Source organism: Mesoplodon bidens, assembly GCF_964165515.1.
Source record: "Mesoplodon bidens genome assembly, chromosome: 4".
NCBI classification, from domain to species: domain Eukaryota; kingdom Metazoa; phylum Chordata; class Mammalia; order Artiodactyla; family Ziphiidae; genus Mesoplodon; species Mesoplodon bidens.
In genome coordinates, this window is record NC_138160.1 from 64,665,828 (window position 1) to 64,691,826 (window position 25,999).

General features: G+C 39.7%; 1 protein-coding gene across 5 annotated transcripts in view; it reads left to right on the top strand.

Moving 5' to 3' along the window:
• CMYA5 (cardiomyopathy associated 5) overlaps nucleotides 1–25,999 on the top strand; it is a 325,210-nt gene that overhangs the window by 58,453 nt on the left and 240,758 nt on the right. Inside the window, exons 3-9 of one of the 5 annotated variants that reach the window (XM_081232030.1) lie at nucleotides 2,922–3,017; nucleotides 4,418–4,651; nucleotides 6,259–6,281; nucleotides 10,857–10,975; nucleotides 16,051–16,200; nucleotides 18,710–18,856; nucleotides 19,970–20,117. The exons of 1 other annotated variant lie outside the window; for it this stretch is intronic. In XM_081232030.1, coding sequence (XP_081088156.1) covers nucleotides 2,922–3,017; nucleotides 4,418–4,651; nucleotides 6,259–6,281; nucleotides 10,857–10,975; nucleotides 16,051–16,200; nucleotides 18,710–18,856; nucleotides 19,970–20,117 — 917 coding nt within the window. Of the gene's footprint in view, nucleotides 1–2,921; nucleotides 3,018–4,417; nucleotides 4,652–6,258; nucleotides 6,282–10,856; nucleotides 10,976–11,427; nucleotides 11,999–12,334; nucleotides 12,475–16,050; nucleotides 16,201–18,709; nucleotides 18,857–19,969; nucleotides 20,118–25,999 lie in introns of those variants that run through there. 3 more of the 5 variants (XR_014015690.1, XR_014015689.1, XR_014015691.1) reach the window with 3 other exon arrangements.

Sequence of the window (25,999 nt, forward strand, 5' to 3'; positions counted from 1 at the left end):
TAAATAACATGGGGCATTGCCTTTGAGGGATCTTATGACAGTAGCCCTTAACATTATCCAAAAAAGGCAAATAATTTTAAATTAAAAAATATGCACTTGGGCTTCCCTGGTGACGCAGTGGTTGAGAGTCCGCCTGCCGATGCAGGGGACATGGGTTTGTGCCCCGGTCCGGGAAGATCCCACATGTTGTGGAGTGGCTAGGCCTGTGAGCCATGGCCGCTGAGCCTGCGCGTCCAGAGCCTGTGCTCCGCAACAGGAGAGGCCACAACAGTGAGAGGCCCGTGTACTGCAAAAAAAAAAAAAAAAAAAAAAAATGCACTTGAGCATAAAGCACAATTTATTTTCTGTTATCTACAATATCATCCTTTAAAAATACACATTTACATTATATTAAGCAATTTTATTGCAAGTTTTATAAAATACTCAAGACAGTAAGACATTTTAAATTTTGGTTTTCTCCACATTTCTTCTTTATTTATTAAATTGATGTTAGAAATGGAAAACTTTTGCATACCTTCTGGCTATGTCTATAGACTCCCAATGTTAGAAAGTTAGTCACAACATATATCCTTATGTATGTGATTATAAGTATTCTACTCCCTCAGAGATACTATTGGAAATCAAACATTTAGTCTTTAAGATTCTCATCTACCTTTCTAACTGGAATCTCCACTCTTACCTCATCGATCTATTCTCCATACAGTAGCCAGAATGATCTAAAATTGCAAGTAATAGCAAGAATTGAGCACTTACTGTGGGCCAGGCAATGTGTTAAGGTCTTTATATACAAGATACCTTTTAATCCTTACGACAACCCTGTCATTGTCATCGATTTGCAGATAATGACATGGGCTCAGATAGTTTAAGTCCAAGGTCATAGAAGACAGAACTAGGACTGGTACCCAGGTCTGTCTGATGCTAGAGCTCATGCTCTTGACTGTGTATCCATGTTGCTCTGCTTAGTGCCTTCCTAATGGTAGCAATTTTCAATATGATTATTCAGTTAGGTCACTGATAAATGATTGTCAGGCTCATTTTGATTCAGTAGGAAAACATATTAGAATCTTGGCTTTTTTTTTTTTTTTTTTTCTGGAATGACATGATATTGGTTTTGTATCTCCAGGGTGAAATTTTGTTGAAACTTTACCTGGTCAAGTTTGGGGTAGGGCATGGGTCAATTTCTTTTTGGAATCTCAGGCATTGTGATGCATCAACATCAGTGAAATATGCCCCACTCTTTGATGACACTTGGTTTTGTTAACTAACAACTACTGGGTACTGTCAGTAGAAAGAAGACTAGATTTTTTTTAGCTTTCTTAATTATGTTTTGTTTATCTCCATGAGTTTTAGAAATAAAAAAATAATTCTAAGTACTGTTAATTTAAAACAAATTTCAAAAGCAGGGAGATATGATGTCTCCTGCTTTAAAACCATTTTAAAGTTTTTTTTCTGGATCTTCTCCATATAGTATGAAGAGAAAGTGGAAAACAAATTGACTAAGCCAGAGACTTGCTTTGTTCATTAAATCAACTGTGAAGATTGAGTTGGTTGGCACATTTTAAAAATTAAAAATAAATTTTAAAAATTGTCACTTGAGAATTCTCTAGCATCTTGTGATTAGGCCATTTGTGATTATTCAGGAACTGACGGCTGCATTTGTGGATTATCCAGGTCCTGGCTTCTCCCCGCCACTCCATCCCCTTTGTGGTGCCTTATCTTTTATCTGTCATTTGTTTTCTTCCTTCACTCTTTCCCTTCCTTCTTTCTCAATATTTATTGACCTTCCATTCCATGTCAAGAACTGTGCTAATCACAGAAAATGAAAACAAAACAAAAATAAAAGAAGATAGACTCGTAGCTCCCCCAGATCATACAGCATTGTGGGAGCACAGTGTTCTGAGACAGGAACCCTCTGGGAGTGAATGAAATGGTGAAGGGAGACTGGGAAGGATGGGAAAGGTGTCCCAAAAGGGTGAAGCTTGGGTGACCCTTAAGTAAGATAGAGTTCTTCTAGTAAACAAGGGCAGGGAGGACATTCTAGAGAAAGGGAATGCCATATAAAAAGGCACATAGGTGGGAAAGAGTCCAAGGAAAGGTGGGGCTTGTGTGATTGGAGCCTGGGGGCTTGTGGAGAAGAGGCAGGGGCTAGAGAGGGAAGCAGAGACCAGATCCTGAAGGGACTTTTCTCAATGTAATTTCTCCATCATTCTGTGGATAGTGAATCAGGCAGATGGAAGCTCTTTTATTCTGTGTTGTTACTTGTTAAGTTTCACAGGATAGATTGCAGCTAGGTTTATAACTAATAGGTACCATCTTCCCCCATCACCCATACATTTTCTAGTTGGCTGTCACTCCTTGAGAGTATTTTAACCCTTTGAGGGTCACTAGAACCTTAAGATCTCTTTAGTAGATAGTTTTCATCATTGGGTATACTAGACATTCGGCCTGGTGACACTCTGTTCACCTTCTCAGGATCAGGTGGGGCAGGAACACCTGAAACCATTGGTGCAAATGTGAGAAGGCTACTCAGATATGTTGGACCAGTTCAGAAAAAAGTCTGCCATCTTAGAGGAATGACAATATATAAAAATCAAGGCCTAATTAAGGAGAAAGAATTCAATTCATAGTTTACTAAAACAAGTATGCTTTGAACTCACCAGCTTACCAAGAAGTCCTTCCTCTTGCATAAGAAAATAAACTGTCTATTGCTGTCACTCACAAACCTCCTAATTGTTTATCATACATTACCTATAGTCAACTTAGATGAAGCAGCAAAGAAAAGTTAAAGATTGATTTGTTAGTGAACATGATATAGTGGCTCTCTACCAAACATACTGAATTTATAAGAAAATTGGAATTCACTGCTTGAAGTTCTTTTCTCAAATGTCATATACTAAGGATATCTTAATTCTTTTCTTCAGGTTCAATTAGCAGACTTTCTAGAAGATTTACAAGAAAAATCCTTGAGGATTGAAGCCTTCGTTAGTGAGATAGAATCCTTTTTTAATACCATTGAGGTAAGTTACCTTATCCTTTTTACTTTAACTTGGTCTGCTCATGGCATCACAAATAAATGATTCTAAGCTAAAAGGACCTGAATTGGGGTTTGTGTGTACATGTGTGGTTTGCCCTTCTTGGTTTTGTTCCATTAAAAGTAAAGTCCTTAAGTCTTCCCTCTGTTTCATCAGTGAGACTACTTTCTAAGGATAAATGACTTGCCCTTAAAAACACATGCACATTTATTAGGCACTTACTATGATAGGGCAACTGCTTTACATGCTTTATCCAATTTCATCCTTACAGTAACCAGATGAAATAGGAGCTATTATTATTACTGCCCCCATTTTATAGATAAGAAACTGAGACTTAGAGTTAAATATATCAACCAAGGTCATAGTAAGTTTATAGTAAGTTGAGAGCCAAGATTTGAATTCAGGTCTGAGTTCTGACTTGCCCTACCATCCTGCTTTTCACTGGGTTAGCTCTGCAGAGGTGCTCTAAAGCACTGCCCAGTATTTCCTGCCCAGGACAGATGAGTGCCTCTCATGGTACCACTGTCTTCGATGAGTTCATGCTGAGCCTGCTCCCTCTGCAGTGAAGGAAGGGGGTGGCAGTGCTCCATCCATATACAGTCACGGCCCAGGCATCCTTACTTGTCAGTCAGGATTGGTAGAGGGCCCCTGTGGAAGGCTGGTGCACAGCTTCCCCATCACTCGGGTGACTCCTCATCCCAGTTTGCTTGTGAGAGGTCTGCTTAATTCCTGTTGTAGATCAGTTAACACCTGTTGATTATTTTTAGTGTTATTGCCCCCTACCCCTCACTGCCACCCAAGTGTTCCTTTTAGACAGTAAGTAATATGATCACCTTATCACTAGCCCTCTAAGCATCTGAGTTTGTCCAGATGGGCAATAAAGTTTCTCCTGCTCTGGCGGAAGCTACCCCTTCCCTGGAGAGCATTTATGAATGTAGCACCCTGTCCAATACCCTGGCTGTTCCCTCCCTCACGCTATGATTTTAGTGGGGTGGTGAAAATGGCACTAAACCTTCTCTGCTACCTGATCTTCATTCACCGTGATGCCACTTTCAAATTTTTTCATGTGGGAATGCAGGTAGACGATACTTCCCTACAAACATTTTTATGTGTGTTTCATTAACTAAATCCTTCTTGATAGTTCTCTTACAGTGAATTCTGTTGCAAAGCTAACTATGGCAAAGGGGGTTGGTGGGCTGGAAATTTAGACTCTGCATGTAATCTGTGATTCTTTTACCAGGATGCCAGAGGTTAATTATTTAAAAGGCTATTATTTCTCTTAAAACATACACACACACACACACACACACACACACACACACACACACACACACGCATGCACTTCTTGTTTCATTCAGAAGGGTTTTTTTTGTTTGTTTTTAAAGGAAAACTGTAGTAAAAATGAGAAAAGCCTAGAAGAACAGAATGAGGAAATGATGAAAAAGGTTTTAGCGCAGTATGATGCGAAAGCCCAGAGCTTTGAGGAAGTGAAGAAAAAGAAGATGGAGTTCCTACATGACCAGATGGTCCACTTTCTGCAGAGCATGGACACTGCCAAGGACACCCTGGAGGCCATCGTGAGAGAAGTCGAGGAGCTTGATGAGACCGTTTTCTTGACTGTAAGCACCAATTCAAACAGGTCCAGACACCATGAACCCACTCTGACCCAAGTCTACTTCAAAAAAACTCATCTTTTACTATTCCCTAAGATGATTTATATCTCTATGTGGGGTTTATATAATTCCCATTTTAAAATTATTAGGGCATGCCTCATGGCTATTGAAAAGGCCCAGCCAATCCTTAAAGCCATAACACCCAGATCCAGTTGAAGGACACATGGAAGCCAGGCCGCAGCATCATCTGTCTATCCTGTCACAATGGATTGGTCACCTTCTAAGAGGGAGGGAAAGCAGCGTAAAAACTTTATTCATGCCATGCTCCCTTTGGGTGCTGGCCTGATCTTCCAGTGCCTCTCCCCCCTCCACTCCCACTCCCTAATCTGAAATGACCTCTCATAGGGACCATTGCCTCTGAACCTCACCAAGTGGAGAGTAACATTTTGGTACACTTTGAGCATGCGAAAGGATGACATGATATGATACCTCTCTCAGGTAACATGTTGATCTTTTTACAAGGGTCTTCCTGGTGATCAGATTCCTTAATTCAAACAAGTACCTTGTGGACAGAGAGTCCCTTGGGTGCTCCTCAAATTACTCACAGAGACAGCTCTTTGCTCTCCTAATTCCCTAGAACCTTCAGTAGAATACTGGTTCTCCACGGAGCCAGGATTAACCAGGAGTGATGGAGATGTTTTCCCTGAAGGCAATCCTAAACCTAATTGTCAAACGAGAAAAGCACCATTTGATGATGAGTGGGAACCTCCCTTTCAAAGCTCCTCAATCCTCCCAGCCTTCTACTAAAGACTGGAGATAGAACAAGGCAAAATGGGGCAATGTTAGGCTTTTGATTTGCCTTTGGGGACGCCTCCATCCAGTGCAAATTTGGGTGAGGTGGATGTGGCATCCTCAAAGGAGGATGAAAATCATTCAGTTGCTTTATGCTTAATTAAGGCAAAGCTTTAGCATTTTAAAATTAAGCACCTCCTTGGAAGTCTAGCACTAATAAAGTGCTTTGTGTTTCCCAAGAACCTTACCTTGGTTTGATAAAAATATTTTCTTCTCTCTAGAAGAACAAGCTGTAAAAAAGGAAGCATGTTATTCCTGCTTATAAAAGTAATCTATATCCATTTCAGAAAATTTGGAAAGTACAGAAAAGCACAGAGAAGGTATCACCCAGAGATAACTACGGATTACATTTTGCTTTATCTCCACATTGAACAAATTTAAGTCATTTCCCTTGCTTCAGAGAATTCTATTCTGGAAGCTAAGCCATTTATTAATGAATAGAGGAAGCAGAGCAGAAGCAACTGTTGCTGGCCTTGCTGATGGTAGAGAGTAAAACTAAAGCCCGCTCCATCCCAAGCCCTGTCCGCCACCCCTTCTGAGCACTAATTCCTTTGCTGCCTGGAATGAAGCCCCCCAAAGGAAACAGCCTCCAAGGTAGCTGAGGAGTAATGATTTTTAGAACATACGTGATCTTAATGCTCGAGGTTGGTTTTCCTTTTTGTTGTTAATTAGTTTCTTTCTCTCTCTCCCCTCCCCCCTCCCTTCTTCCTTCCCTCCCTCCCTCCCTTCCCCTCTCTCAACCTCTCTCATTCCCCCATAAGTCGTTTGAGGAAATCAATGAAAGGTATAGAAAATGTGGCACAATGTAGTGGCGACTGAGACTAGCATGACTGTATGCTTTATTTTAATATTTTGACGCTTTATAGAAAATGAGCTGCCAGTTAAAAAATGCATACATTTAGTGAGCTCCTGGATTTGCACTTTTATTATAGATACAGTGCTTTTGAAAGCTAAATGACGGCTTTTGAAAGGAAATTGCATGTGCTGTAGTTAAATAACAATTATCATAATGTAGATTTTTAACTGCTTCGTTGAGATGTATTCTGTATTTCCAGCCTAATCTAGACTAGGCTATCTTTCCTGTCACTGCATACAGAACATTTTATAGATACTTAGACTTTCTGGTTAAATATGAGTATTTGAAAGAATCATTCATATCTGCCTTGAGCACTTTGATGACTTATGTAATTTTAATGGAATGTTCTCTCATTTTCTCTTCAGAAGACAGGCATGAATTTATCTTCTTTTTCTGCTCAGCTCACCTAAATGAATCTTCCTCTTTTGATTTTGTTTTGTTTTTGTTGTTGTTTTTAAATACTCAATCTAAGAGAAGTTCTTCATTCATTTAAAAGGCAAAACACTCAACAAGAAATTAGAAAATGTTGTCTATAAAAACACATAGCAGATCTATGTGTATCTTCTGGAGCAACTGATAGTGAAATGCTCATACTGATCTGACACGTTTTCCCTTCTGCCTCATAGCCAGGCCTGAAGTCTTTCCTCCTGTTAGAGCCTAATTTTTTTTTTTTAATCATTTTTACCCCTTTAATGTAAATTTCTAAAATTGTAAATATTATCTTCAGTTCATTTCATTCAATGCCAAATTGTGAAATAGCATAAAGTAAAATCAGAAATTTGTATTTGTGATATATTAAAATATAGAAAAATGGGTTTGGATTAGAAACCTGATTTTTTAGATAATGAAAACTGTACAGATGAATCTTATTTACCTTTAAAAAAATATGTTCAACAGAATATTGTCAAGATGCTTTAAGAAAATAGTTTGTATGTTAATATTGGCATTAATCAATAAGGGTTTTATTATAGTGGGTCTGTTATAAATAGAATTACTCAGGGAGCTTTAAAAAATGCTGATGCCTCTATCTTACCTCATGAGATTCTGGCTTAACTGATGTTGGGTGTGGCCAGGGTATTTTTAAAGCTTGCTAGGTGATTTCAGTGCACAGGCAGGGTTGAGAACCTCTGGTTTATGACAACCTGTCCTCTGGCCTGGTGGTGCCCCAAACTGGCTTCTCAGTTACCTGTGCAGTTTGTTAAACCAAAGCTTCTGGAGCTCCACCCCAGATCCATTACAGGAGAATCCAGGTGGGGCCAGGCACCTGCACATGTACCAGTTCTCACGCAGGAGTCAGAGGCACACCAGGCAGGTCTGGAAACTGATACCCAGGCCTTGCTCCCAGTTTTCTTTATTTTTTAAAAATTACACATTTCTTCTAAGTATTATTGATATTTATTTTTACCCCCAAAGTATATGGATTTAGAGTGCCATTCCGTATGCACTGGACAATGGAGGGGCATATTTGCTTATTTATTATATTTCATTCACTCGTGGAAGATACTGATCGGCAAGAAAACTTGGTGAATGAAAATTTGCAAATGTGTTTACATTTAAAAATGCTATAGTTTCACGTTTTTACCTTTCTAAACATTAGAATATTAACTTGCTAATAAGAATTGACATGCATTTAATTCTAAATACCATTTTTTTTTTGGTTTTGTGCTTGAACTTGTTCATCTGTGTGTCGTTTTAATTAATTTTGATCTCATTGTCCAACTGACAATGAATTAATCTTTGCGGAAGCTGCATGTTGCCTAGAGGAGTGTACACTTGGGATAACCATTATTTTTCTGTAAAGAAAAAAGACAACAAAATTCAGGATTTGGTGAAGCAATATAAGCAATTAAAGAAAATCCTGTTAAATGTGCACACACATGATGAAGCTTGATTTTTTTCACGAAAATGAAGCCTTTCATGTTCTCAAGACAACTTCTGCCTCAAAGTCTCAATGTCATTGGTGTTCCTTTCTATGAGAAATGCTAATTATCTAGCTTTTTCTCCTAGTTTTTTCCCCTTGCTGCTTTTTTTCCCCTGCCATCATATTATATATCTAAAGGCAGTGCTCATATATTAAATGATTTTTCTCGACACTGAAAATGCTTAAATTAAAGAATGCTGTCAAGGATATTTAGACTCAAAATTTGCATATTTAAAAAAACACATTTGCTTAGAAAATGCTGTTCTGTTAAGAGGATAATTTTTTCCCTCAGTTTTGCTTTTTTATGTTCTAATAATGAAAGAGAGTCACAACCATTGTAGGACCTGCTCATAAAACGATGTCTGCTTGCCCTTACACACACTGATGTTAAAATTGAACAGATCAGTGCATAAGGGAAAATTCAAACATTTTATGTGTTCTATCTAGAGCTATAGCTTCTGTGCTACAAAAAAGTCCTCCATTTCGTCAGTGACATGTACTGAGAGGGCTTAGTATGTGCACTAGTCACCCCTGTTTGTTCATTTTGAGCCTATCATTTCCACCCTCTACGTCTCCAAAGCCTTAATTAAGGCTCATGTTGTCTTCCCTCATCAAGAGTGTCATGGGGTCCTCCCAACTGGCCTCACTACCTCTCTAGTCTACTTGCTCTGATCCTCCCTCAGACTCATGCCAGGGTACTCTTCTAAACTTCCCTTGTGTAAACACTTCTGTCGCTCTCCCTGCCTTAAAAAACAAAATGGAAACTCTTGGTGGATATGAAAGACTTCCCAGTCAAGCTACAAATCACCTTTCTATTTCATCTCTAACTGTCTCCCTTTCCCAGTTCTCAAGGTAGCCCGTGGTCCCCTCTGGGCCTTGAGTGTGTCATACTCTTTCACAACTCCATGCCTTTATTCATGCTGTTCTTCTCTCTGCAACACCCGTACTATCTTTTCTGCCTAGGAAACTCCTACTTATTCTTTAAGACTCAGCCAAATGTCACCTCCTCTTCGAAGCCCCTACTGGAACATCTCCCCCAAATCAGATGATAGTGAATTTTATTATTCCTAACACAAGTAAGCATAGTGGGCACTCTAAATAGTTCAGTTATATTTTATCATCTTTTCCCCTCATATTGATACATTTTCCAGACCTGAGATCCTGATATTCTCATCCAAATGAAACCTTGTCCTCTTATTCATTCAAAATATATTTATTAAAAGCCTACTATGTGCCAAGTAACACATTACAGTACAGTAGTGAACCCAGCAAAGTCCTTTTTTTGCATGTAGATTATAGTCAGGTGAAGTAGACAGACAAAAACAAATAGGTTGTAATGAGTTTGAGGAAAAAACACGACAGGGTAAGGAATAGAAGAAGGGAGAGGGCTGCCCTCTCTGAAGAGCTGACATTTGAACAGAGATCTAAATTAAGTGAGGAAGGAGACACACAAATATTTAGGAGAAGAAAGTTCCAACAGCAGGTGAAAGGCTTAGAGGTGGGTCTGTGCTGCCCAAACCCCAACGTCCATGATTATGAAGCTGATGGAGTTTCTAGTGGTTGACTTAATTTCTGGAAGGTAATTCCAGTCCTCTGTGAGTGAGGTGCACAGAGGAGAGCGCCTAACCAAAGTTTAGGCCCCTCATGCTAAAGATAAATGTTTTGCAATTCTACCTTCCCCTTTTCCCTGTTCAGAATCTACCTTTTTTTTTTTTTTTTTTTGAGGTACGCGGGCCTCTCACTGCTGTGGCCTCTCCCGTTGCGGAGCACAGGCTCCGGACGCGTGGGCTCAGCGGCCATGGCTCACAGGCCCAGCCGCTCCACGGCATGTGCGATCTTCCCGGACTGGGGCACGAACCCGTGTCCCCTGCATCGGCAGGTGGACTCTCAACCACTGCCCCACCAGGGAAGCCCTCTACCTTTTTTTTTTTTTTTTTAATTTTAAGCCCAGATTTCACCTGGATACCAATGCTGAGTATTTGTTGGCATCCCTCCTAAGACGGTCTTGAGTATAAAGAAAGCTATTAATTTATATACTGTGGCTTATTTAGTCTTTTAAGAATAGATAGACTCTCCTCCTTCATTGCTGTATCCCAGAACCCAGAACAGTGCCTGGCACATAGTAGGTGAACATATTTTCTTGAAAGACTAAATGGTGAGATGTATAATAGTGATGGTTGAAAACAGCAAAGATATCACACACTATGTGAATTTCCAGATGGGCTCCAAACATTTTTGTCTTTAGGGAGTATAAACAACCATTAAAATGTAATCATTTTTAGGACTAACTTTATAGAGGCAAAATTAAGACTGTATAATTCAATGGAATCTATTCAGATTTAAGGATATAGGAATGGAGTTTCTAATATTACCAGTTGCACTGAAGAATCCTGTGAATAGATTTTATACATATATTTCCAGATTTTGAAACAGTTTAAATTCTTTTTGGATACAACGCCTCACAGAAACCACCACCATCACCACCACCAACGACAACAACTTCATTTTGAATAACTGTTCTTAGCTTTCATTTTGTATGCTAATAATTTCTTGACTTATATAGAAATATTTTCCCCTGATAGGTTGCTTTCTGCAATGGAGAGCACTGCTTCTTTAGAGAAAATGCCTGCTGCGTTTTCACTTTTTGAACATTATGACGACAGTTCGGCAGGAAGTGACCAGATGTTAAAACAAGTGGCTGGTAGGAACTTCAATATATTATTTACCTTGATGAAATTTGACAGTTTTTTCTTATTTGTTTTGTAAAGTTTTTGAATGTAAGGAAATATAACTGGAAAAAGAAAAATCTTCGTTGTAAAAATTAAAAGCTAGATTCTGAAATAAAGCGTGAGACTAGCAAACCATTTCAGTTATAAACTGCATTTCCATTTGAAGCTTTATGACTGTGCTGGGATATTGAGGAGGTGGAAGGAAGTAGCAATGGAATCGAAGGGTCTTCTCTCTCTCTCTCTTTTGTTTTCCTTTTAAAAGAGGATTTCTCTCTCTCTTCTAGAGATTATTTGCTTCATGCCAGCAGCCAGGTATAGAAGGAAAAATAAATCAAATATTTTCATATGTGTTGAACAGATTTTTCTTTCTGAGTGGTTTTCCCCTCTTCAATTGAGTTCTTTTTCCTTTTTTCAAACTAAACAGATTAACTTAGAGAACTAACAGCTCAGCATCATGCTCTGTAGCCAGGAGCCTCCTACTCAGCTGTGAAAAGCATCCTGCCGGCTCTTCAGAATATTTTTTAATGTGCTATTTTAACAAACAAGACAATGACATTTCTTTAGATTTTTCAAAGCTGCTGTGTTTTAGTGAAGTAACCAAGTTCCACTTACTGTAAAATGTACTTAGATGCCCTCCTTAAAAGATGCTATAGTCTTCCAAAGCAAACCTTAAAGACAACTTCTGTTTTCAAATTGACAATTAACTTTCATTTGTGTGGCAAGAGTTTTAATTTAGTAACTAGTAAAAGGTTAGTGTGTCTTTAAAAAAAACTGAAAAACAAAAAAGCACCCCGCCCCTGCAAAACCCATCAACCCTATATAAAATGAAAAATTCAGTCATTTATCCTAACGGGTTTTCTCTAGAAATATCTCAGAACAAAAGGGTATTTTCTTGTAATGTCTTTAAGAAGCATTTGAATAGAGCAGCAATTGCAAACCAAGAAATTCTGGTCAACAGAGTAGCTCCTTTGCTTTTAAGGGATTTGTTATATGCTGTTGTTCATTTAGAAGGATATTCTTTTGAATATCTGAAGGGCAATAAGAGGGCATTTTGTATATTTTAGAGGTCACAGAGTTAAATTTGTCACAAAGTGTTAATGATTCATTCAGAAACAGTGCATGTGGCAGTCCCAGTAGTTCCAAACTGTTATGGGGAGACAGGTCTCTGAGATATAAATGGCACTCGTTGTACATCTGCTTCCCAGAATTGGGGCCCAGGGTGTTGACTTGCTGCTAGATAGCTTTTGCTCATTTTGTGACCAACAACATCTCTCAGCTATGAAGTCCTCACCGGGTGCCTGAAAAGCTAATCTGATCACTGTAATAAGCAGATACAATAAGGAAAGGATGTGAACTTTGTGATGAGAAACAGAGCAGCCCCTAACATTTCTTCCGTGCTTACATGATGCCTGGCAGTGTGGAGACTGTTATCTAATTAGACCGTCATCTAATCTCACAGCAACTCTAGGAGGTAGGTTTTGTTGTTATTCCCATTTGACAGGTGAGGAAATAAAGGGAACAGAGAAATGCCTCTCATATTGCCCTAGATACACAGCTATTTGGGGTGTGTGTGGCGGGTGGAGTTTGGCTTCAGAGTCTTTGCACTTGAACCACTGCTCTACACCAAAGAGGCTGAGTGCAGTGCTGTGAAAGGAGGAGTAACTATAGATTAGTGACATCCAAGGCTTCCTGGACTCTGCTCCTAAGAACTTTTTTTTTTAATTGTGGTAAAATATGCATAAAATAAAACTTACCATTTTAACCATGTTGAAGCCACCACCGTACAACCATCACCACTAATCCATCTACCAAATTCTTTTCATCTTGCAAGACTGAAACTGTATCTTTTTTTTTTTTTTTTTTTGCGGTACGCGGGCTACTTATTGTTGTGGCCTCTCCTGCTGCAGAGCACAGGCTCTGGACACGCAGGCCCAGTGGCCATGGCTCACGGGCCCAGCCGCTCCGCGGCATGTGGGATCTTCCCGGACCGGGGCACAAACCCGTGTCCCCTGCATCGGCAGGCGGACCCTCAACCACTGCGCCACCAGGGAAGCCCTGAAACTGTATTTATTAAATAACAACTCCTCATTCCTCCTGCCCCCAGCCTCTGGCAGCCACCATTCTACCTCCTGTCTCTATGAATTTAAAGTACTCTAGGTACCTCATATAAGTAGAATTATGCAGTATTTGCCTTTTTGTGACTGGCTTATTTCACTTAGCATAATGTCCTCAAAGTTCATCCATGTTGTACCATGTGTCAGAATGCCCTTCCTTATTAAAGCTGAATAAATTCCATTGGATGTCTATACTGCATTTTGCTTATCCATTATTGATTCACTCATCGATGTACTTTTGGGTTCCTTTCACATTTTGGCTACTGCAAATAATGCTGTTCTCCTGGGGATTTTTTTGAAAGCTAGGTTGAGTGGGAATCTGTATCCACCACAGGTACTGAAGTGCAGGTTGATCTAATGCTTAGCTCGCCAAGCATGACAGCTCTTTACGGGCACACTGTCAGGCAGAGGGAATCCATGGGGTGATGCTCTGCCTGGCTCCTTAGCCTCTGGCAAAGAAGCCTTAAAATCATTTTGCATTTTCTGGCATTACTCCTACTCAAGTTTATTACTACAGAAGCGTAAATAGCATTGCTAACGTATAAAATCTGAGCTTCTGATGTCCTTTTGCCACACAGGAATTGTAAATCCAGCCAACTGTTATTAGATTACATCTATGGGAATATTCATACTCCCTTCTGAATTTTAGAATACTTTGAAGAATAAAAGTGGTTCTTGTTTTGAAAAAAGATGTTTTAATTTTAATGTTTTTAAAGGAGTAGATTAAGTACAAAATTATTTCTAGCCTACATTCTTTGCTTAATTCCCTACAACTGCTTATTCCTTAAAATTTGTTGATTTTGGGGTCAATTATCAATTTTAAGTTTGTTAAGTTACCTGAGAGATTTTTGAAAAGATGTTGCCAGTTTTAAAAAGCAGCTATAGGGCTTCCCTGGTGGTGCAGTGGTTGAGAGTCCGCCTGCCGATGCAGGGGACATGGGTTCGTGCCCCGGGCCGGGAGGATCCCAAGTGCCGCGGAGTGGCTGGGCCCGTGAGCCATGGCCGCTGAGCCTGCACGTCCGGAGCCTGTGCTCCACAACGGGAGAGGCCACAACAGCGAGAGGCCCGTGTACCGCAAAAAAAAAAAAAAAAAAAAACCAGCTATAGCTCAATTTATAATTCATAGAGAAAAAAGCAGCTTTTTCGTTGTTCATGCCTCAAGAAGTTCTCCAGCACTGCTTCAAAGATGATTGATAATAGTCAATCTGCTTGGCTCTTCCATAAACCTGGGCAACATGAAAATTTACTGAACTACATTTATCTGGATGGACTCCTTTACAATGTGACACTGATTTCCTGCTGGGAAGACAGAAAAGTCAAAGATAGTATAAGAGCCTCTGAACCACTATCAGTCCTTGCGGAGGTGCTCTGACAGGCAAGCTTCCTGCCTTATCATTGCAGGCTCCCAGCATGTCTTACCTCTGTGGTCCCTCTGTGATTTACCAGATGATGGGTCTCTACTTCAACTCCCATCTTCAGGGGCTTCCTGCCTTCTCCCCTCCATTTTCTGTGCTCCTGCAAAAGGCCATGTTGCTTTCTGAATGTTAACACCAGTTATGTGTCAGATACATTGCTAAGCACTTAATATACATTCTCTTGCTTTTTAAAACACCCCTGGGAGGAAATGGTATTATTTTCATTTTCCTATTTTAAAGATGGAGGAACTGAAGCTGAGATAACACAGCTCCTAAGTGGGGGATCTGGCATTTAACCTTAGGCCAGCCTCTCTGCTCCTAAACCCATGAACTTGCCCACTCTCTTATCCTGCTTCTCATTTTTCATAACTGTTTATTTCCTCAGGTCTTTATCTCTTTATTGAATCTTTTCAATGTGTCTCTTTTTGTTCCATTTACTAAATTTAGACCCATTTATTTCTTCTAATTTCCACTTTCCTGTTGAACTAACCTTTGTTTTCTTTCCCTTCAGTGTTGACTTTTAATAAAGTAATCTCATAAAATTTGGCCTGTATTATTCAGCAAGCTCATCTCTCAGGAAATTGTTGACAGGAAAATAACAACACAAATAAATTTAAAAACAGGACATCTTTTCAACTATGGGAATAACCTTTTCCTCTAATTTGTAAACTATGTTCATTGGTTTTATATCTCAAAAATTTTAGAGGAGAATTGTATAGGAGCTTGATTTATGGTGTCGTATATGCTGTTAATGTTCAATATGCATAATTATAAACCTTTGAAATCTCTAGTAAAACACTTGAGAATATTGTTTTTAAAATTCAGAGCAGTGGATTTATATTAGATATCTAAACCTTATATGTGAATCAGTTAATAGGGTACTTTTTCCCCCATGTAATTTTTACATTTTATTTTAAAAAGTTGTAGGTATAGTCATGTTGGAGATGGAAAAATGGGATAGTAGTTTCAGAAAGTATATTTTGATATTTTATTCATGCAAGTCTTTTTCAGCCTTGATGATATAGCAACTATAGCTAAAAAGGGTTTCATTTGTCTCTATTTGAATATAGTTTCTATACTGATGTAGAAGGATACAACATTGGTTATCTAGCAATGCATTCTCAAAGTTTTGTTTTGAAGGAAAACCAAATCATTTGATGAATCCTCTAACTTGTATAAGTTTATTGCTCTAAATATAGGATTACAGAAGAATATTATCAAGTGATCCCATTGGGAGATCCATTTTTTGTTTATTTCTCTGTATATTATATGTATATATGTACACATGCAGACAAGACATTTTGGAGGGAGACACACTCAACTGTAACAGTGGTTGCCTCCAAGGAATATCCTTAGGGTTGGGGGCTGTTGGGAACAAAGTAGCCCTCCCAGCTTTACTCCACGTACTTCTGTATTGTTTCCATTTTTATCAGTAAGTACAAGTGACTTTTGCAAAAAGAAAAAGAAATCAATCAATAAAAGCAGCATTAGTGATAATAAATCTTGCTTATATTCCAGTTCCACAGCCTCCTAGATTAGAACCTCAGGAACCAAATTCTGCCACTAGCACAACGATTGCAGTTTACTGGAGCATGAACAAGGAAGATGTCGTTGACTCATTCCAGGTTTACTGCATGGAGGAGCCACAAGATGACCAGGAAGTAAATGGTAGGATTGCTAACGTAAATTCAGATGCATATGTACATTTCTATATCTTAATGTATAGTATTTAAACATATACATATTATGACTCTTTCCACAAAGCACTTGTAGCCACTTACAAAAACAACAATGAACCAACAATCGTATAATGAAATAACATGTAAGCAAAATTTGGAAATCAGGATCAAGGAAAACAAAAATGCATAAATATCCTAATGATCAACATGAATACTGTAATTGAAATGCAAATTTGGCTTTGAGTATTCAGGTTAACAGGAGAAATTAAGTGATTCTCATTTTCAGGCAGGAGGTAATGTACCAAAGTGTTGAAAACAAAATTTTAATCAGAACTGAAGTCTAAAAGACAAGTATAAAGTGTGCCACTTTGTAGAGGAGAAATGAGCTGTATATAGGACACTGTCCTCCACTGTAATTTTAGTGCAAATGCAGCATTGGATGTCATGGTTGGCATTTCTCAGATCCACCTTTGATAAAAGCTGAAAACAAACGATAAAGGTAAATTCAGAATTCACACTTCTCAAGGCATGAGAAGACTGTATGGTGTAGTCTTCTGGTGTCCCAAATTAATGCGAAGATAGAGGTGAAAGTGCTTAGGAGGGTGAATGGGTGGCACGTCATATAGTTGAGCCTCTGTAAATATCTCTAGGACCTCTAATAAGACCTAGAAGCCAGGCAGTTTGAGGTTGTGCTTCCTGATGAATCAGAGCTGGGACTGCTGGCATTCTGTGTTGCTTGTTGATAGACCCATGTATTTTGGAAATCAGATGAGCATGTGACAGGATTGACATGGCATAGGAACTCAATTTGTAATATGGAAAGAATTATAATGTATTTCACTGTTAACCAGTATTTAAGTCTTTTTAGATGTCATATGATACTTATTTAAATTAGAAAAAAAGTAAGAAAGCAGCCATGGGCATATTGTAAAGTTGGCTAAGTTTGTCTATAAGAACTCCTATCTTATTGGGGACTTATTACCATATATCTGTCACAGCACAACAAGGAAAGTGCTCTTATCTGCATTTGCAAATGAGAAAACTGATGTGAGATTAAATAATTTGCCCAAGACCACACAAGTTACTCGGGACCAGGGAAGGTTTTAAATACAGATCTTTCAGACTCCAAAGCTTATGTTTTTGTTTGCTTGACTCTGTGTTTGTTCTGTTATACCACACTTCACCATGTATATCCAGTTATATCATGGAACTTCATGGCTCTCCAAGACTCCTCTTAACAACTGTTTATTTCCTGCAGTACTTTTTAAAAGTGCTTCACTGCCACCGCCCCCCAACCCCCCGCACCATGCCCCACTTACCTGTCCTGTGTCTCATTCATTCAATGCCTTGAACTCTGCTGATGCCAGTTCATTAATCTGATGGTCTAGACTGTGATACCATGCTGTGTGTAATAGGTCTCCAGTAACATATGTTATGTGCTCTGTTAAAAGGAGTACCAGGCTAACAGGACTTAGCCTAAAAGGATAATTCCATTGAAAACTGCAGTCACAGGTTCTAGGCTATGGGGAAATGTTTTTCAGTGTATATGTCTTTATGACATTATTTAAGCCAAACTTTCTGCACAGAAAGTATAGCTCGAGAGATGCAGTTGAAGAAACCTTCTGAGTTGAAGATCTCTTAAATTTACTTTAAAAGGGAACAATCTGGGTTTCTTAACTGGAGGGGTTTTGAAGATGTAACATCATAGAGTAATAAGAGAGGATAACTGGAATTACCATAGGCTAGTTTAGAAAAGAAAATTGTTCTTTTAAAAGGAGAGAAAATTTCAGTAAGAATAATCAGATTGGCCCAAGGGGCAGGTGTTCAGAATGTTATTGAGTAATATTTACTACTAACGTATTGAAAATAATATAAGTAATTTTAGGAAATGTCTTGACTAAACAAAGTTATTTCTTAGAATAGTTTATGCTCTATCAAAGGTGTTTAAGTATTTCTATAAATTGTGGAAATCTCTAGGTGAAAGGATTCTGGAATTCATGAGAAGGAAGCAGGATTTGAAACTTTGAAAACCATACCAAATACTAAAATGATTTACTAATCTGTAAAGATGCTTTTTAACATCATAAATTTAGAAAATGTGGGATTGTCCTTATTTTATTACATACTCTCCTGAAATATTGGCATTGCTTCTTAAGAATTTTCTTGAGAATGTATTACTGAGATTTAAGTTAATATAAACTCTGCAATTTTAGTATTTGCTATTGAAATAAGTTACTTTAATTGCGGAATATGAAGCTCAGGATCTTACTAATATGCTATTATTTTCTGGTAAGTGTTCACAAATAATACTGTGTCATTCTAAATATCTTTTAGAATGCTGTTGCTTTAAGTGTTCTAAAGTGCTATCTATCACACAGTAGTATCTGTAAGTTTATCAGTTTGTGTTTCCACTGAAAAATGTGTTGTTTTTCCAATAACTGTAACTTTCAACTAACTTAGGAAGATACCCTAGAGTTTATGATTGTGTTTTATGCTAGATTTGGTAGAAGAATACAGAGTGACCGTGAAAGAAAGCTACTGCGTTTTTGAAGATTTAGAACCTGACCGATGCTATCAAGTATGGGTAATGGCTGTGAATTTCACCGGATGTAGCCTGCCCAGCGAAAGGGCAATTTTTAGAACAGGTAAAGAGATGTTAAGGGGGTGTTAGGAGGCAATACTCAATTCTTCACAGACTATTAAGATCAACCAATAAGCATTTGTTAAGCACCTATTGTGCGCTGGGTATTGTGCAGTGCTGGGTTTACAACAAGAAATAAGACTGGGCTCTTCTCACAAAGCTCATACTCAAGTGTGGGAGACACAAAACAAAAGATTATAAAAAATGTGTGGTAAGGGCCGTGATCCAGAACACTCCAGAGGAGTATCTGAGACAGGCCAGGGCAGGGACGGGGTCAGGAATGACTTCCTAGAACTGATGTCTGAATGGAATCCTTAAAGGATCAGTAGGAATAATGTGTTAAAGGAGTGTATTCCATTTGAAGAAGACAAATGAGCACAGGTGCCCAGGTAAGAAAGAGTATGGAGTGTGCAGGATACAACAAGAATTTTGGTATTATTTCTTTGACTTAAAAACAAGGAGAGGGGAGACATGAGATGAGAAAGGCTAGTGTATAGAGTCCACATTTGCTAAGGTAAGAAGCTTAGGCTTCCTCATATAGGTGCTGGGAGACCCCAAAAGGTTTCTCAGCAATGGTGTTCAGCTGGGAATGCATTCCCATGATGGAACCTTTTCACAGGGGGCTGAAGCAGGTGTAGGATAAGCCGAGTTTGCATTGCCTTTAAGATAATTCTAATTGTCCCTGCCCTGGCCTGTCTTGGATACCCCTCTGAGGCAGTTAACTTACTTCCACTGGTTTATCCTTTCCTCTTGCCTTTTAAAACAAGTATTTATTGAGCACCTATTGATGGCAAAATCATGGCTAACTTTTGTGTAAAGGAAGGGGACAAGAATACTTTTATTTACTTGTATATGTATGAAGAAACTGTGGTAGGATTTATAGGAAGCTACTTTTAGAGGCTGTTTGGGGATGGGTGAAAACTTGGCTATTTGGAAGGCAGGGGTGAGAGGGAGACTTTTCACTGTATACATTTTTATACCTTTTGGATTTTCAACCCAGAATGTATTTTTTAGTCAAAAATTAAAATAAAATCATGCCCAAGCATTTTTCCCAGAGTACCAGGGAAGCAGAACTGCCATAGACTGCTCCACAATTGACTTGGTTCTCTCTCTTCAGCGCCCTCCACCCCTGTGATCTGTGCCGAGGACTGTACTGTGTGTTGGAACATGGCCACCATCCGATGGCGGCCTGCCAACCCAGAGGCCACTGAGACCTACACTTTGGAGTACTGCAGACAGCACTCTCCCGAGGGCGAGGGCCTCAGGTAAAGATCCCTCTCCATGGGGAGAGCCTGGGGTGCCAGGAACCCAGTGCAGGCCTCCAAGCTAACCTCTAAGCTTATGCTCACAGAGGGAGAAAAGCTTCCTAAAATCCTCCTGAGCTAATTAAGCCATTGACTTGATTTTCAATTCCATCACTATTCGTCAATGAACTCTAAGTTTGTAATAAACACATGCTGCAATGCAGAATAATCACTCCCTTGTAAGAAAAATATATGTGAATTTTAATAAGATAGAACGTTCCTTGAGGTATATTTACCTTGAGTCATTATACAGGATATATGCATACGTTATCTGCTTTTTAGTGGTTAGATCAGAATAGGTACCACCTAACTCAGGAAACTAATAACGAGCTTGTATATAATGTAAATTTGAATGTCTCCATGATATATTGGTAATATAAAGGACCTAATGACATATATATTACCACAGAATATACCTGCCTCTTCAAGAGCATGAAGAATAGAGAGACTTTTTCTGGAAAAAAGAAATGTAAAGGTCTCTCACTAAAATTATGAAGCTAAAATTTATCAATAAAGGGCTGTGCATCCAGAGGACCTTTGGTAAATGTTACTTCATTTACTGTTACTTCATTTACTTCTTAACGTCCAATCCATGGCAATAGGGCAACTTTGTGTTCCATGATGAAGATTCAAATCATTATTATTAATATTCATATTTTGATAGAGATTTTTTTAAACCAAATTTACTGAGATAAACTATTTTGGCAGGATATGGAACTTGGAAATAATGGTATGAAATTAGACAGCTTTTTTTTTTTCTAATTTTTTAAATTTTTGCTGCGTTGGGTCTTCGTTTCTGTGCGAGGGCTTTCTCTAGTTGTGGCAAGCGGGGGCCACTCTTCATCGCTGTGCGCAGGCCTCTCACTATCGCGGCCTCTCTTGTTGCGGAGCACAGTCTCCAGACGCGCAGGCTCAGTAGTTGTGGCTCAGGGGCCTAGTTGCTCCGTGGCATGTGGGATCCTCCCAGACCAGGGCTCGAACCCGTTTCCCCTGCATTAGCAGGCAGATTCTCAACCACTGCGCCAACCAGGGAAGCCCTAGACAGCTTTTTAATAAAGTATATTATTTAAGCTCTTGATTATTTTCATTATCAATCAACAGCTATTTATTTAGTTATGATTTGAGATTTCATATGACTGAGCAATAATTATAGTTTCTTTCAAGTATGTGAAGGCAGGCTTCACAAAATAACGATCAAAGGACAAACTAATGTTGAGTGGAGTGTGTATAGGTGGGATGTAGACATTTCAGCAGAAGTGAGAGCGTAGTAAATATACAAGAAACAACATCTCTGTTAAGGTGCCAATTGCTAGAAGGCAGGCTTCAATGATCAGCAAATAGCCGAGAGGTTAACTCAGAGACAGACAGACAGACCAACAGAGACAGAAACAGAGAGACAGAAACAGAGGAAGAGAGAGAAAAGAGGGAGAGAGAGGGAGACAAAGAGACAAAGAGAGAGAGATTATAACTGGCTTCTATTGAGCATTTACTATGTGCCAAGTCACTATTCTGAGTGCCTTATGTATGTTGCCTTATTTAATCCTCAAACGAACTCTTGAGAGAAAACATATGCTTTGAGACGCTAGCAGCTAGTGAGTGGCAATCAGGATTCAAACCTTGTTTTGTTAGATTTCACAGTCCAAGCTGCTAACCACTGTTGAATGTCACCCAGGAGAGTCCTGGACATTCTCTGCAAAAGACTCTTGATGCTAGGAGAGCATTTGGTCTGGAGTGCCTGAGTCCCAGGGCAGTCTCTCCCATCGTTCTTCACCATCAGTGAGGAAAGCCCAGTTCTTTCTGAGGCAAGATGAGACTGTGAAGGAATGCTCTGAAGTGACTCATCCTTGTTATGGCATCGGTCCCCAGCTGACATTTGCATAAATAATACCAGCACAGTTGGATTCTTAAATCAGCAGAAATCTGAGAGAAACCCTGAGACCTAGCAGCCATCTCACTGAGGGAACTGTGATATCATCTCATGAATGCGGCTACAGGGAGAAGGGAGTGGGGGGATGGAAGGGGGAATGGCATCGCCGAGGGCCTTCAACATGCCAGGAGCTGTGCTAAATCTCATCTAACCCTCTCGACAATTCTAGGAGGGAGGTCATGACTTCCATTGAATGAGACTCAGGGAGGTTAAATAATTTGGCCAAGGTATTAAATGACGGAGTGAGAGTTTGGAGTCAGGATGCACACTCAGGTTTGTCTTATTCTTTCCACTAGTTCTAAAACTTGTATCATTACACAGACTGAGTTAGCATACCTTAACAGCCTGACCACTGGAAGTTATTGTGTATCCTGGGTTTCCTTTGTCACATGAAAAACATAGATGTAAAGAGAGAATACAGTACCATTCAAAACCTCTTTAATTAAAGTTTTTCCTTTCTCTGATCATCCTGGGGCCCTCAAAAAAAAAAGTCCATTTGATATCAACAGTGAATAATGCATTCCAAACAAATCCTTCATCAAAGCCAGAGAAATCATTGACAGTTCCACTTCTAGGGAAAAAATGGCCATCCACCAATTTCATTAAGACAAAAGTTGAGCTTATTAAAACATGACTTGTCATTAGTTTATCCCTTTGAGACTTTGCCAGTGGGTTCATTTTTATTTTTCTTGCCAAAGGAGAGCATTTGAGAGGCTGGATAAGCAGAAGTTTGTAGAAGTTATGGAATACTACAAGAACCCTTTGTTATTGAATGGTTGTGGTCCAGCAAGCTAGAAGTGAAGGGAAGTTCCACATGCAGAAGGCTTGTTGACAGTTCAGGGCTGTGTTGGAGATGGAGCTCTTTTCCAATTAGGTGCTAAAAGACCCCTCAGTGCCAGGAGGTAGAATGGTATGTTCAATCCACAGCCCAGGGATGACTCTCCAGCCTCTCTGGATCCCTGCTGAATCTTACAATAGGTAATTTTTTGAGGCAAGCACAATTGTGTTGGCCACAAATCACTACCCTGTGGTCCCTCACGAATACAAGAAACCTCAATGCCTTATACCTCTGGTTGGCATCAATAGACTTTGAAATAATTCATCCTTAATTTCAGAGTCCCAGTGCTGCAAAACTCATTTGTATCCCTTTTGTTCTCCAATTTAAGAGTTCAGGAGGGAAGGAAAATTCTACTCTTCTGGAGTAGCCATGTGTCTTAGGTCTTTGACCATCTGGTTCTTACAGCCAACTTTAAAACATTCCCTACAATGTCTGATGGTTCAAAACCCTACAAAACATTAACTATTTACTATCATCTATATTGCCCAATCTCTAGGATGTCAGTTGTAGACAGCTAGTCAGACAGTAGAAGTGATAAACAAAGAACCTCAACACTTGATCACCCCTAGCCAACAAAGGCAAACAATCCCTACTGTTCCATTCTATTAGAACCACATTCGTCACTTTGTTTTTCTGCATAGCCGTGCATAATTAAAGTTATTTTGTGTCTTGGAAAGAACAGCAAGCCAAGGATTGTCTGATCCCGCTCACTTGTTGGCTCCATGAAGGGATTATTATTTAAAGTGGCAGTGTCAGTGCCTGAGACAGCTGTCTGGCATATTGTAGCTACTCAATACATATGTGTTACCTGGATGGGTAAATATCATCAACATTGAACACATAATACTGACACCAACAAAAAAAGTTAGGTCAGCTTTGAGGATAATCTATTCACAATGGGAAAAAATAAATAAACTGTGCCAACAAAGTAAAGAAGAATGGTGAATGAGTTAATTTTAGTGCTTGGGTACTTAAGTAGGAGATAAGACTAGTCTAACCTGTGGACTGGAAGCCTTTTCATGGATCACGTATAGGGAAGGACACTGATAATCTTGTTGATCCATTGGTTACATAACCCTTACATACATTTTAGGTTCTATGCAAAACCCCTATTCTAAATCAGATGCAAAAAGAAAAGAAAACAAACCACAAAAGAAACCCCACAAAAACTGGGTAAGGACAGGAACCTTATCTATGCAGCTGTTTATTAAAGGTCTATTTAATGAGTGAACGAGTAGATGAATGATGGCATTAGCCCGTCTCCTTCTGCCCTTGCCAACTCCAAGTCCTCTAACTGGCTGGAATCTCTAGCAAAGGAGAGATGGAGAACCCAACAGGACTAAGGACTAAATGAATTTACATCTTTCTCACCCTCAATCCCTGAAAAGACAGACAGCCTTAAAAGCTCTGGTCTGGGGTGGGAAGAGAAGTTGAAAGGAAATGAAAAGGGAGAAAAGGATGAGTAATATGAAATTGCACATACACACATGGAGGGCATTGATTACCCTTTAGATTAGGGAGGCTAATTTTGGTTGCCAGAACAGAAACACATCCAGCTTCGGACCTGCATTCACTCTCCTGTACGATGGGCTCTAGAAATTCCAATCTAAGACCAAAGTTGCTGGATAACCTCTCAGAGTAGGTGTTTGAATGCAATGTGCCTACTGTGCTCCCGAGTTCCGTGATGTGGTGTCTGAAATAGCCGAGCAGTTGCCTCCATTCCATCATCCTCACAGAAGACACATTTGCATATTTTGGTGTGTGGGCACAGCGGCTCTGTCCCAGCAGTCGGCCCCTACTGGGCTTGGGGGTGGGCGGGAGTGACAATCCCCGGCTTGTGTGTGGGGGCTGAGGGAGCTCCTACTCACCCTTTCCTGTTTTTCTTTGAATGCTCTCCTCAGGTTGGGTGGGCTCAAAACACTTGCAAAAATTTTCCACCGCTCTGCTGTTTCCTCAGCTGTTCTGTCTCTCCTGTGTGGAAAGAAGTCAGCAGAACTGTGGGTGGAGGAGGGAAAACTGCGAGAAATATAGTACAGGGCTTAGCTGTGTAGGCTGTGCAGAAAGAAGCTGTGTACTGAATGACAAATCTGTGAGACTCAATACGCCACAGAAGTGGTTGGTAGTGAACTTCCTGCTCCCCAGCCCCAGCCAAGGCTGTGGGCAGGGAGACCCTCCCAGGCCACCCTCCCTGGGAGCCTCCCCAGGGTGGGTGGGGCTCTGGGTGCTGGGCTTGTGAGCTCCTGCTTCTAGTTTTTGGGGTTACACGTGATGGGACAAGAACAGGATCGTCTGTCACAGCTGGGTATTCTAGCTGGGGATGACTGCCACTTTGTCCATATAATAAGGACAAATAAGGGTGAATTTCCTATTGAACTTAGTGCCTGAGCAGGAGATGAAGAATCCCGGATGTTTTTTCTTTTTAAAAAGTTTTTACGAAGCTTTCAGCTGGAGAGGTGATGACTGACCATAGGGTCAAGGGCAAATGATTTGACCTTCTCCACAACCTATGGGTAAAAGCGGCAGTCATTCCTGCCCTGTGCTTGCTTCACAGAGTGACAGGAAGGCCAACTGACATGACTGGGTGAAAATGCATTGAGTAATTAAGAGGTAATAGACAACCTTCATATGGTATTGTTTTCCTGACCCAAGTTGTAATATTCCTCTTCAGGGAGCCCTTGGGAGAGAGAGTTACCAGAAGATAATCCAACCCCCGCTCCCACTGAAATTCTTGGCATTCAGCTTTTTCTAAATGAATTTTTTTCCCAAATGAATCTGACTTAACTTTGATCATTGAAAATCCTATACACCTCCTGGTTGTGTAGTAAAACCTCAGCCAGTGGAAAACCAGCCTATTCCTTCACTTCTAACGTATGATCTGTCAATTTCCAAAAGTATTCTAGTTCGCAATAAAAGACCCAGGCACACTAGAGCCACTAAAAACAACCCTGTAAGAGAAAGAGCCAGATAATGCAGAAGGAGGTTGTATCAGAAAGCACAGGTTAAGAACAGTACCTTAACGGAACATACAATTTGAATATGAACTTCCTGGCAGCTAAAGTGAAAACAGGAGAGTGGGGA